Source organism: Mandrillus leucophaeus, unplaced genomic scaffold, assembly GCF_000951045.1.
Source record: "Mandrillus leucophaeus isolate KB7577 unplaced genomic scaffold, Mleu.le_1.0 Scaffold169, whole genome shotgun sequence".
Lineage (NCBI taxonomy): Eukaryota > Metazoa > Chordata > Mammalia > Primates > Cercopithecidae > Mandrillus > Mandrillus leucophaeus.
The window spans coordinates 4032115-4045427 of record NW_012101687.1 but is presented as its reverse complement, the minus strand read 5'-3'; the positions used below and the strand labels follow the sequence as shown (position 1 = coordinate 4045427).

General features: G+C 43.6%; 1 protein-coding gene across 2 annotated transcripts in view; it reads left to right on the top strand.

The window, feature by feature from the left end:
• CPM (carboxypeptidase M) overlaps positions 1–13313 on the top strand; it is a 110107-nt gene that overhangs the window by 89570 nt on the left and 7224 nt on the right. For both annotated transcript variants that reach the window (XM_011976602.1, XM_011976601.1), the window contains 4 exons: positions 2017–2189; positions 3582–3766; positions 4476–4646; positions 8247–8399. In XM_011976602.1, coding sequence (XP_011831992.1) covers positions 2017–2189; positions 3582–3766; positions 4476–4646; positions 8247–8399 — 682 coding nt within the window. The remainder of the gene's footprint in view (positions 1–2016; positions 2190–3581; positions 3767–4475; positions 4647–8246; positions 8400–13313) is intronic.

The window sequence follows — 13313 nt, the reverse complement described above, 5'->3', positions numbered from 1 at the left end:
TTTTTTTGAGACAGGGTCTCACTCTGTCACCATGCTGGAATGCAGTCGTGTGATCTCAGCTCACTGCTGCCTCAACCTCCTGGGCAGCACAAGTGATCCTCCTACCTCAACCTCCTGAGTAGTTGGGGCTACAGGTCTGTGTCATCATGCCGGCTAATTTCTTATTTTTGTAGTGATGGGATCTCGCTACATTGCTCAGGCTGGTCTCGAGCTCCTGGGCTCTGCCTTAGCCTCCCAAAGTGCTGAGATTACAGGCATGAGCCACTGCCACCAGTCCCAAATTTTCCTAGTCCCAATTTCAATTATTCTATGTTCATTAGAATAACAGATGTTTAAAGTGTGATCTCTTTATGTGCCAGTGAGGGAATCGAATGAGAAGTGGTCATCCAAGGATCACTTATCCTTTGTCACAATGTTGAAATCCTACAGTGAAATCATGACTGGAAATTCTTCTGAGGCTCCATGAAATCTTTTCTTGCACAGTGTCTATATGAATGTGCCTGCAGCACTCTCCTGCTTTTCTCACCTGCTGCCCCTGAGTTCTCATTTACTAACCCCTCAACAACACCCATTCTTCTGAAGCAGATTCCTTGAACCTAGAATGATAGGGAGAACTTGATGTAGTCTAAGCAGATCTTCCTATGATAAGGCTGACATTTAAATTACTTTTTTTAAATAAGGAAAATAATGAATCTCTCTCCTGGGGAGAAATTATAAAGCAAGATCTCTTACAGGCCTTCAGTTTCCCAGGCCTTATTGATATGTAAGCTAATTTTAGGTGGATATGACAGTTTTTAACATTTTAATAGTCATGCTTTTACTTAATGTATATTAGAAATATATATCTAGAAAAGTGATAATGATATGAAGTTTCATGTTACAAAATAAAAGATAGTATATAGATAATATGCAGATATAGCAAAGAGTTATGAGGATGATGTACAAATGACTAAAGTTTCAGAAATCAGAAATACATAGATATGGCCAAAATTGCACAGATGTGCAATAGGAGAACCAGGAAATAAGCAAATGTAAAAGTCAGAAACCTACTTAAATTATGCTTGTTACAAACTTGGATTTTTCCCTATTGAAATCTGTAGTGTGATACAATAGCACACATCTGTAGTCCCAGCTACTTGGGAGGCTAAGGTGGAAGGATCACTTGAGCTCAGGAGTTGGAAGCCAGCCTGAGCAACATAGCAAGACCCTGTCTTTAAAAAAAAAAAAAAAAAAAAAAAAACAAAAAACTACAATGCGATGATTCTAAGTCGGTTATCCACCAATACATACATGATAAGCTTCATATGCACCATGCGTTCTCAGGGAAATACGTGATTCCTGTGCTTCTCTGTAACTCGACCTCTTGCTCTACCACTCCAGAAGATACCTTGGAAGGCAACCAAATGAAAAATGTTATAATAAGAATCATTATTCCAGCTGGGCGCAGTGTCTCATGCCTGTAATCCCAGCACTTTGGGAGTCTGAGGCAGGTGGATCACTTGAGGTTAGGAGTTCAAGACCAGCCTGGCCAACATAGTGAAACCCCGTCTCTACTAAAAATACAAAAATTAGCTGGGCATGGCGGCACATGCCTGTAATCCCAGCTACTCAGGAAGCTGAGGCAAGAGAATCACTTGAACCCAGGAGGCGGAGGTTGCAATGAGCCAAGGTCACGCCACTGCACTTCAGCCTGGGTGACAGAGTTGAGACTGTCTCAAAAAAAAAAAAAAGAATAAGATGCATTTTTCCACTCTAATTCATTTTTGCAATGTGTAAACTATTTACAAATAGATACTTTAACTCTTACTAACATTTTTCAGCACACCCTATGACTGCTCACCACCTGATTGCCACTTGGCAGAGCATAAGCATGCTTGAGAAAGAATGGTCTTACAAACTAGTTTGGGTCTGAGATATCATGTGTAGAGACCCTTGTTGGGGAATTTGCGCTGTAGGGAGTGCTTTCCTTATTGCCTCTGACCTAATAATGTCCTCTTTTCTCTTTAACACATACAGACTGTTGGGCGGGAGCTGCTGCTCCATCTGATTGACTATCTTGTAACCAGTGATGGCAAAGACCCTGACATCACAAATCTGATCAATAGTACCCGGATACACATCATGCCTTCCATGAACCCAGATGGATTCGAAGCCGTCAAAAAGCCTGACTGTTATTACAGCATCGGAAGGTAAAGAGGGGCTGGTCTGTCTGTACTTCAAAACAAGCAACGCAACAAAAAGGCTCCCGTCAGGCACCTGTTGGCCTTGGCAAGAGGAGTTGTGTCATGGTGAGAGCCCTCAGCCGGTGTCATGTCGCTGATGTGCCAAAGCTCAAGGCACATCAGGGTTGCCCCTGGCTTGCAGGAAGAAATGCAAATAAGGCTACTTTGCACGAGTGCCCGCCTAGCCTCTCCATCTTCATTTGCCACTCCCTCTCCCTCCCCTGCCTCCTCCCCTCGGGGCCTCCTTCCTGGAACTACCAGGTGCTTTCTCACCTCAGCGTTTTACACACACCATTTCCTCCCCCTGCCTAAATAGCATTTCCTCCAAGACTCTTTCTCCCGACCTGTCATACACTAGATTCCCTGATAAACTCTCAGATCACCTGGCACTTTACTGTCAGAGCACCACTTTTAATATCTAATTTCTTGCTTCGTGTCTCTCTCCCCACTACACTGCAAGCTACCTGCAGGCAGGAATCCTGTCCATTACGTTTGTTGTCGTTAGATCCCCAGTGCCTGGCAGAGTACCCAGGCCCTTGGTAATGACTGGTCGATTTATTAGGCCAGTAGTCCAAGAACTAACCATAACCAAGAGGGGGTCTTGAAGGAGCTCTGATTTAAACGGTTTATTTTGTTTCAAGCTGCCTTGGGAGGTTTGGAATTTCTCAGATGTCTAATGTACATTCATATGTATGCAGTTTATACATATGTGTTTGCTTTACCAAAGCTGAACAAAATCTCACCACTTGATTCCCTCCAATTTTAAGTTTTTCTAGCATATTTAAACATGGCCATTCCACGTTTCACAAATACTTTTGTGTAATGTGTTTACTGTTGTTTCTGTTGTCAGTTGCTACTTAATGAACCACCCCAAAATTAGCGACTTAAAGCAACAGCCTTTTTCTTTACTGTTGATTCCGTAGGTCAGGAATTTGGGCAGGGCAGAGCAGGGATGGCTATTCTCTGTGCCACAGGTCTGGGGCTCAGCTCTGGTCTTTCTGAGACAATTTACCTGGAGCCATGGACTCTCCGTGGGCTCTCTACGTGGCTACTATTGGGATCTCAGGGTCCTAAAAGGGAGCATCTAAGAGCAGAAGTCCCAAAATACAAACACTTACCAAACCTCTGCCTGCATCACAATAGCTAGTATCTCATTGGTGAGAGCAGATCACAAGGGATGGGATGCCATGGGGTGTAAGTGCCAGGTGTGGGTCATAGCAGGCCGCCAGGGCAGTTATCCACCACACCCATACTCACATTTGGAAAGACACCTGGAGCCTAAACCAAGGGGCAAGACACTGTAAGAATCCACTCCCTCATGCCCTATCAATAAGCCCTAAAATATTCTTTCTTTTAAAGGGAAAATTATAACCGGTATGACTTGAATCGAAATTTCCCTGATGCTTTTGAATATAATAATGTCTCAAGGCAACCTGAAACTTTGGCAGTCATGAAGTGGCTGAAAACAGAGACGTTTGTCCTCTCTGCAAACCTCCATGGTGGTGCCCTTGTGGCCAGTTACCCGTTTGATAATGGTGTTCAAGGTAAGCAGGTACGGGCCCGGGTCTGGCTTCCTAAGTCCAGAGTGGGGCGGAGACTCTCTGCCTCTGAGTGGGGATCAGCGCTCCCTTCCCCACTTAACTTCTCCGGCACGGGGAAAAGAGCTTCGTGTTCCCAACCCTAGCCATCCTTCCTGGAATTCTTCAACAGCAGATGGGCAGTGTGGCCGAACTGACAACCCACAGCTGGACATGCATCAGTGAATTAGTGAAATTTAGATTCTAGAAAATACGATCTAGTCAGATTTTGATTCTCTGACAAGAGACAACATGGCTAAAATAATATAAGACTGGAACAACTCATTTTTTTTTTTTTTTTTTGCTAATCATATGGACAATAATTGTTGACTCTTCTTGAAACTCTGTGGGATGAGGACCCAAAATATTACAGTAGCTTTAATTCACCCCTATAATACCTAATGAAATTGTCTTTACCTCCAGAAATTAGCCAGAGTGACTAAGAGGACACTTAATTTTTAAGCTGATTTAGGAGTTTGGATTTGTATCTGACTTATTTGGGGGCTATCACCTTGCATATGTTTATTATAAAGTAGAAAGAAGAATAGAGGAAGCATTCATGGAGGTGGGTAAAGGATTTCTCTCTAGGGAAATTAGAGCATCGGTGTGTGATGTGATTATGTCTTCGCTAATATGGTGTTTGTGTTTCCTCTTACTCTTACTGCCCCTCTTGCAGCAACTGGGGCATTATCCTCCCGCAGCTTAACTCCTGATGATGATGTTTTTCAATATCTTGCACATACCTATGCTTCAAGAAATCCCAACATGAAGAAAGGAGATGAGTGTAAAAACAAAATGAACTTTCCTAATGGTGTTACAAATGGATACTCTTGGTATCCACTCCAAGGTGAGTTTCTCTTCATTTCTTCCATTCCCCTTATTGCCTTCACCCAGAAGTACCAGCTGGTTTATTTTGATCCAGCAGTTGTTAAAAGAACTTTAGGCACAATAAGCCCTTCACTGTATCCTTATCAGCTGATATCATAAGGGCAGTGGGTGACTGATCGCTTGAGAGATGCTCAGACATGTTTCTCATTACCAAGGGCCTTCATTCATTCAGTCACTTATTCTGTGTCTGCCTACTGTGAGCCAGGAATTGTACCAAGAAAGATGAACAAGACACACACCTCACCCTGGAATTGAACAGGGGAGACAGACACGCAGATAAGTAATGGTGATAGCAGTGTAATTAGAATAAAAACAGATTTAGAAAAGGTGCAGTGTACCCCAAGGGTGCGCAGAGCCAAAACACAGTAGGGAGTAGTGAAGACCTTGGAGAAATGTGATACTTACATCCCATCTAACAGGGACAGCTGCTACTAGATCTAGCTAATTATTGCCATGCAGCCTTGGGGAGCCAATACTGCCAGATCTTGCAGTTTGTAAAAAGAAGCTGGATTTGTACATGAAGTATCATGATTTTAAAGCCATTTTGCAGGCTCAACAAAAGAGCTCTTCAGACAGGATACAGCGGGAGGAGGGCCCCCAGTTCTCCACCCTTGGAATAAGACGGCCAGGTAAGGGACAAGATGAGATTGCTGTGTAGGCAACATGGAAGGAGAGAGATTCTTATTAGAGGGAATAATATAAACAGAAACCCGGGCTAGGAGGGACCTAGGATGGAAGGACAGGAGGCAAGACGGTGGACTGGAACTGGATTTCCATGCCTCAGGGGAAAACATTCCCTTTTAGACTAGTTAGCCTGACCCCACCAACAGCAAGCTGCAGCGTGCATTTCTGCATGCAGGCCACTTCCAAAGGTGCCTTCCCTAATTGTCACTTTGGATACACAGGCTTTCAGGTAATCTTGCAGCACAAGCTGGTATTTTTATGCCTGGGTGGCTCTCTGTCAGTTTTCCAGGTAATATAAATAAGCATAGACCACAACTGATAGGCAGCAGGTTCAGGCGGCGTTCTAAACGTCTCTCTCGTGTCCAAGATACAGCCCCCTCTCCTACCTTAGGGCTCCTGCATCGTCCCTGCTCGCCACAATTTATAGCTAAGAAAGGGCCCATCCTGTCCAGTGGCCAAGCTATCCTTCATGTTCACTGTCTAACTTTCTAAGGCAAATCCAGATGTGTAGGAAATTGGCTAGGAGCGATTGCTGCTGGTAATTGTTCCCAAGCGTGCCTGTGTGTGAGCTGTGTATCCTTCTCAGACGAAAAACAGGTGAAGCCAGCTGCCTTGAGGAGCCCAGAAGAATGTGCCTGGCCTGGCCTGGATGTTTTGTTGGCCAGGCCTGACCCGCCTTATCCAGAACTGCACTCTCCACGCTTGGCAGTCTCAGTCCTGGCTATTTGCTAGGGATCCATAATGCATGCCTGTTTTGCTATTTAAATTTTTTCCACCTGAGACACGTCCAGCCACAGGCTTTGTCTTGTTTTCCTTCCTCTCTTCTTTTTCCTTCTACTACTTTTTGGTGAAAATGAGGTCAGAGAGAAATACAAAACCTGCAAGGTAAGTAAAGGAAATAGAAAGGACAGAGAAATTCTTCCTGGCTGGAATCTGGGCCGACTGGCCTACATAGATATTACTTAATATTTAAGTAATATTTTTATATCATATTTTGACCACTTTCTTAGCATTAAATTTTTTTTAAAGAAAAAAGCTCTTTTATTTTTGTTTTATTTTTAGAGATGGGGTCTTATCATGTTGTCCAGGCTAGCCTTGAACTCCTAGCCTCAAGCAGTCCCTCCCACCTTGGCCTCCCAAAGTGTTTGGATTACAGGCATGAACCACAGTACCTGGCCTAAAATTTTTTTCTAGTTCAGTGCTTCCAAAATATCCTGATGAAACTGAGAATACATATTTTCTTGGGCAGGTATCAAGTGTAACAAATTAAAATCTGTCAGAAACTACTTCCTTAAAAGTTACTATATTTCGTCAAATCCAAGATACTGTTGATTATAAAACCCAGTGTACCACCAAGAAAGAAAATAAAATATTTTCAGTTAAACTAAAGACATGATGTTTTTAGCCATAAAAATGTTTAAGACACATCCCAATTCAGAGATATTAAAGTATAAAAAATGTTGCATCTTAGGCCAGGTGCAGCAGCTCACACCTGTAATCCTAGCACTTCGGGAGGCCAAGATGGGCACATTGCCCAAGCTCAGGAGTTCGAGACCAGTCTGGGCAACATGGTGAAACCCCGTCTCTACCAAAATAAAAAAAAAAAAATTAGCCTGGCGTGGTGGTGCACGACTATAGTCCCAGCTACTCAGGAGGCTGAAACATGAGAATTGCTTGAACCCGGGAGGCAGAAGTTACAGTGAGCTGAGATCGCGCCACTGCGCTCCAGCCTGTGCAACAGAGCAAGACTCCATCTCAAAAAAAAAAAAAATGTTGCATCTTAGAAAATGTAAAATGAAGGCCACCACAGTGGCTCATGCCTCCAATCCCTGGGCGACAGAGCAAGACCCTGTCTCAAAACAAACAAACAAACAAACAAAATAGCCAGGTGTGGTGGCGCACATCTGTAGCCTCAGCTACTTGAGAGGCTGAGGCAGGAGGATCACTTCAGCCCAGAAGTTTGAACTTACAGCGAGCTGTGATTGCACCACTGCCTTCCAGCCTGGGTGATGGAGTAAGACCATGTCTCTATTTAAAAAAAAAAAAAAAAAGGAAAAACAGAAAAAGAAAGTACGAAATGATTATAACCCTTTGAAAGCAGGGGACCAGAGGGGAGAATTGGAAAGTCAGCATGAGCAGTGGCAGCGTGGGCTGCACAGGGGGCTGGGCCTTTCACCTCTGAGAGGCAGTGCAGCATTCTTTCTTTGATCCCCAGGAGCACTCTGGCATATTGGGAAGCCCACAGGGGCTGGCGGAAGGTGGCCTGCACTCCAGTATCTGCCATTTACTGGCCGAAACCCCTGGGCACTTTGCTTAACATCTGTGATCACATTTCCTCATCTGTAAAGTAGGGGCAGTTGCTGTGAGGATTAAATGAGCTGATATGAAGCACTTCATATGGTACCTGGCAATAGTGAATGTTGGCCATGATTCCCCCAAATTAGTGTGCTTAGCTTTACTTAGTAAGTGTATTTATAAAGGATTTGTAGAAATATTTTTAAAGGAATCTTATTCTAGCTTATATCCATTTAAAATGTAATTTAAGAAACAAATGAAATTCAAATAATCGCTTTTGTGATGTAGGATTTCAAAAAATAAAAACACGAAAGGATGCTTCCTTCACCCCTCACTTAATTTTGGTGCACAGTTGAACTTCAGTCAGCCCTGATCCAGTTACCCATATGGGGATATTTAGGATTGTCTGGTCATGCCTGGGTAATAAAATGTCAAGCCCTGATTTTACAAGCTGATGTGTCAAATTCATCTTTTCCTGTTTACATGTAGCTGTCTGATTCACTTGTCCCCAAAAGGCACGTGAAACTTGGCTCCACTCCAGTTTTAGACCCTAACAAAAATTAAATATGCTTGTGTTTAGGTGGAATGCAAGATTACAACTACATCTGGGCCCAGTGTTTTGAAATTACGTTGGAGCTGTCATGCTGTAAATATCCTCGTGAGGAGAAGCTTCCATCCTTTTGGAATAATAACAAAGCCTCATTAATTGAATATATAAAGCAGGTGCACCTAGGTTTGTAAAATCTTCTTATTAATTCCCTATTAATACAAAATAGAGCATCTGGCAAGACCGCTGGGTTGAGTAAACGCAAGCCTTTATTTATGCTGTGTAGTTACAGCCTCGTTTCAGTGCCAGATCTGATGGTTAAGAATTCTCTCTGTGTGAGTATCTGCAGTGTGTGAGAAATGCAGTGCCCGCTCGTTCATAGAAAAGGAAGCATGATGCATGTTCCTTTCATATGAGGGTATAAAAATCCAGAGAACCAGCCAGCCGTGGTGGCTCACGCCTGTAATCCCAGCACTTTGGGAGGCTGAGGTAGATGAATCACCTGAGGTCAGGAGTTCAAGACCAGCCTGGCCAACAAGGCAAAACCTCATCTCTACTGAAAATACAAAAATTAGCTGGGCGTGGTGGTGCACACCTGTAGTCCCAGCTTCTTGGGAGGCTGAGGCAGGAGAATCACTTGAACCTGGGAGGTAGAGGTTGCAGTGAGCCGAGATGGTACCAGTGTACTCCAGCCTGGGCGATAGAGTGAGACTCCAGTTCAAAAACAAACAAACAAACATCCAGAGTCTTCCTAATTTTACATGTCGAATGATCTAGAAATCTGGCAAAATATCAGGAAAACAGGCTTCTACTCTGTTACATCATGTCCCATTTAGAAAAATACTATGTTTGCTTGTTACTCACCACACAGTACCAAGGACCCTGAGAACACTGGACATACCACTTTGCATTTTTTCCAGAATTGGGGTGGTGAGCTAGCACCATTGCCTTCAACCCCTCTTACCTCTGAACTCTGCTAGATGTCCTGGTGCTAGGAATCTTGCCAGCCTGTTTCCTGAAGGCTGACTGGCCCTTATCACAGATAGACAGACTAAATGTGGCAGAGAGTGGTAGCTCTCAAACATGCAGCAGACGCACTGGGAGGGCTTGCTAAAACAGATTGCCAGGCCCCAACCTGGAGTTTCTGTTTGAGTAGGCCTTAAATGATTACTGCCTTCCCACATGATGCTGATGCTGCTGGTCCAGGGGCTATACATAGAAAGCCATTGTACTAGAGAAACACACTACTTGAGATGATGGAATCTTGTGCAGTTCAAGTTTATTAACCAGGTGGTGTTTCTTTGGGCAAGGTGTGGAAGGCCCTTCTATATTTATAGAGGTAAAGTTATCTTTCTCCTTTCAGAATGGCTTGGGGAGAGAAATATATCAGGAATGGCATAATAGCTATGATACCACATAGAGAGAGTGTGTGTGTGTGTGTGTGTAGGTGTGTGTGCGTGCATGTGTTGAAAAGGTTTGCTGCATGGGCCTACTGCATAATTGCATAATTCCTGGAATTTTCTGCATGATTCACAGCAAAGCTTTCCTCCTGCTACAAAGAAGATGGAGAAGGATGAGGGAAGGTAGCACAAAGCCAGAGGGCTAAGTGCAAGGATAATTAAGGACCCTTCCTGGGCCACACATCCCTAAAAGGGATGCCCCTGTCCTCTTTCATACCTGTGTCCCCAGCCTCCATCCCCTGAACTGAAGAGAAGTACACAAAGATTACTGGTAAACTCACAGCGCTATGTCTAACTGGCTGAGTCGTTCATGGACTAGGTTGACTCCCTATGATAGGGGATGTTATGAAGTATCGTTCTTTCTCACTAGCATCTTAACAAAGACTATAAACTTATTATTGGGACTTTCACCTTCATTATGTCATCAAACGTTGTCTTGGGTTCTCTCTTGCTTAGTATTCTGGTATTTCTTTCTCCACTAGATTTTCCTCATGAGGCATGTTATGCATTAATCTAACATTTCTATTATATTTCTACTTCTGTTGATCCTTTAGTTTGTTAATCTATTACTAGTATTATTATCATTATCATTATTTTAGAGACAGGGTCTCACTCTGTCACCAGGCTGGAGTACAGTGGCACAGTCATCACCCACTGTAACCTTGAACTCCTGGGCTCAAGTGATCCTTCTGCCTCAGCCTCCCAAGTAAGTAGGACTACAGGTGCACACCACCACGTCCAGCTAGTTTTTTGAAAAATGTTGTATAGAGACAGAATCTTGCAATGTTGTCCAGGTGAGTCCCAAACTCCTGGGCCCAAGCGATCCTTCTGCCTAAGCCTCCCAAAGTGCTGGGATCCCAGGTGCGAGCCACTATGACTGGCTCTGCCTATTTTCTGAAATTCATTCTTCACCAGTATCAACGTGGTTATGGGCATGCAAGTGAACATCAAATATGCTCTGTGTAACTGCACCACTATTTTCAGAACCTCAATCTAGCTGTAAAGATTATTTACGCACTGAATTAATGTGGGCTTTGAAGTATCATGTTGATGTAATATTGCCAGGGAAAGGGCTTTGTGAACTGATAAATAACATACAAATTGCAGCATACCTATTGTTATTATTTTCAATAATTTGGAAGGCTTACCAGTCCATTTGCACTAGGTTTTGTTTGTTTGTTTTTGAAACGGAGTCTCGCTCTGTCACCCAGGCTGGAGTGCAGTGGTGCAATGATCTCCGCTCACTGCAACCTCCGCCTCCCAGGTTCATGTGATTCTCCCGCCTCAGCCTCCCAATTTGCTGGGATTACAGGCACCCACCATCATGCCCGACTAGTTTTGTATTTTTGTAGAGACAGGGTTTCACCATATTGGCCAGGCTGGTCTTGAACTCCTGACCTCAGGTGATCCGCCAGCCTCGGCCTCCCAAAGTGCTGGGATTACAGGCATGAGCCACCATGCCCAGCCCATTTGCACTAGGTTTTATAAAGAATGTTTATCTGCCTGTCTCTATAATCAGATGTAAACAACTCACTCAAAAAATACATATATTGGCACATCAACCCTGCCCCCTTGTGGTTTAAGACAGATGTATAACATGGTTTAATAATGAAACCATATTTCAAAATACCAATACAGTGTGGTTATTACTCCTCCCTACTAGTACCCAATAAGAAACTACTGAATATTTTGTTTGTGAAGAATGGCAGCAAACACCCCTTTATTGGTATGGCTCTGGTTTAAGGACATTATTGATATTTGTCAAGCTGCATTGCATTTACTGGTTCCATTATACCAATTGCTAGGATGCTTCTGTGTTTCTGAGGTTTTGACCCATCTGGAAGTCTCTGAGCCACCTTGTCTGGGAAGGAAAGGCCTTCTGCTTTAGCGGAAGGGCCTTGCCAAGAGGGCAGAGGCTTAGGTAGAGCCCAAGCTGTTTTGTCATCTGGCGATGTTTGCAATCTTGAGCAAGCGCTTGTCTGTAGTGTAGTCAACAGAAAGTTGAGAGTAATAGCATCGGCCTTGCCTCCCACCAGCCTGTTGTAAGGTGTCAATGTGTTATTCTTTCAACTAGAACTCACTGCAGACCTCAACTGAAACTCGGGCCCTTGGTGCCGTGTTGTCCTGCTTAGAGGATGATTTACTAGGTTCAAGTTGAGTTGAGGGTGTCGGCAGACATTAAGACCAAGGTAGCAAAGGAGGGCAAGTCTGAATTCTAGAGGCTTAGACTGTCTTGCTCGTCCCCATCTCTGAGGAGAAGCAAAGATGAGCCAGACACGGTGTTACCTGCTGTGGCCCTGTCTCTCCCCTGGACTCCTCAGAGCAGATCTGAACCCAGAGAGCAAGGGAATAGCTCACAGCATCCAGAAACCTAAGTAACTTGGGCCTAAAAGAATCTGGTATGTGCTGAGTTCCAGAAGCCTGTGGGCCACAGATGTGGATCTGTCATCACATCCAAAATAGGAGGCAACTGTGACCATGCGGTGGGGACATGGGCACAAACAAGCAGTCTCCTACGTACTGTCCCAGCTCCGACTCTAAATCGTGCCCAACAAATGCAGAATTCTAGTTCTTGCCCATTTCCAAGGGAAAATGAGCTTTACATTTCTCCCGTGTGTCTCCCCATCTGGACACAGAATTTGTGTCTCAGATTTTATGTCTTCTCATTTGTGTAGTATCTGAGTGGTTTTCAAATTTTCATTTTTCTTTTAATATAATAGTGTTGGCTCTCTCTGCGTCTCTTGGGGTCTACCAGCCTTTTTTCAATGTTTCAACTTCAGCATATAAAAATAAATAACATTTTCTGGTAAAACAATTACTTCCCTCTTCAGTGAAAGGTTTGGTGATGTGTAGACAAAATATTGTAAAGACATAAACAAGCTAAAGCATGCTTTTATTTGGCTGGTGGGAGGGGTTTTCCTTTGAATATAAATTCCATACATAAGCATGGTCTGTGTTTGCCCAGTAAGAGTGATATTCACATACACCAGGCCTCCATAGCTGGAATAACCATCTTTAGGTTTAGGTAAGAGTCATAGGAAAGTGAGTCTTTGGGCCTGTAATCCTGGCACTTTGGGAGGCCGAGGCAGGTGGATCACTTGAGATCAGGAGTTTGAGACCAGCCTGGCCAACATGGTGAAACCCTGTCTCTACTAAAAATACAAAAATTAGCTGGGTGTGGCGTCAGGTGCCTGTAATCCCAGCTACTTGCGGGGCTGAGGCAGGAGAATCGCTTGAACGCGGGAGATGAAAGTTGCAGTGAGCTGAAATGGTGCCACTGCACTCCAGCCTGGGCAACAGAGGGAGACTTCAATTAAAAAAAAAAGAAAGTGAATCTTTGGGTTATTAGGGGATGATGAATGAGGGTCAAATTGGAATATAAAGACTTTCAGACATTTCTTCAAATGCAAATTGTTCTTTTTTCTATCTTTGAGGGTAAGCAGACCGCAGGTTAACTGGAGCTTTGATTCAGCTGCAGCACACACTGATACATAGGTGATGTTCAAGTACCTGAGGCCGTCCAAAATCACTGTCATGTGACTGTCAAAAAAGTCCAATCTGTTATTAAAATGTAACTGCTTCTAGCCAAGAAGAAATTTGCTGCCTTTTTTTAAAGGGTACCATGACTTTTTTTTTTTTT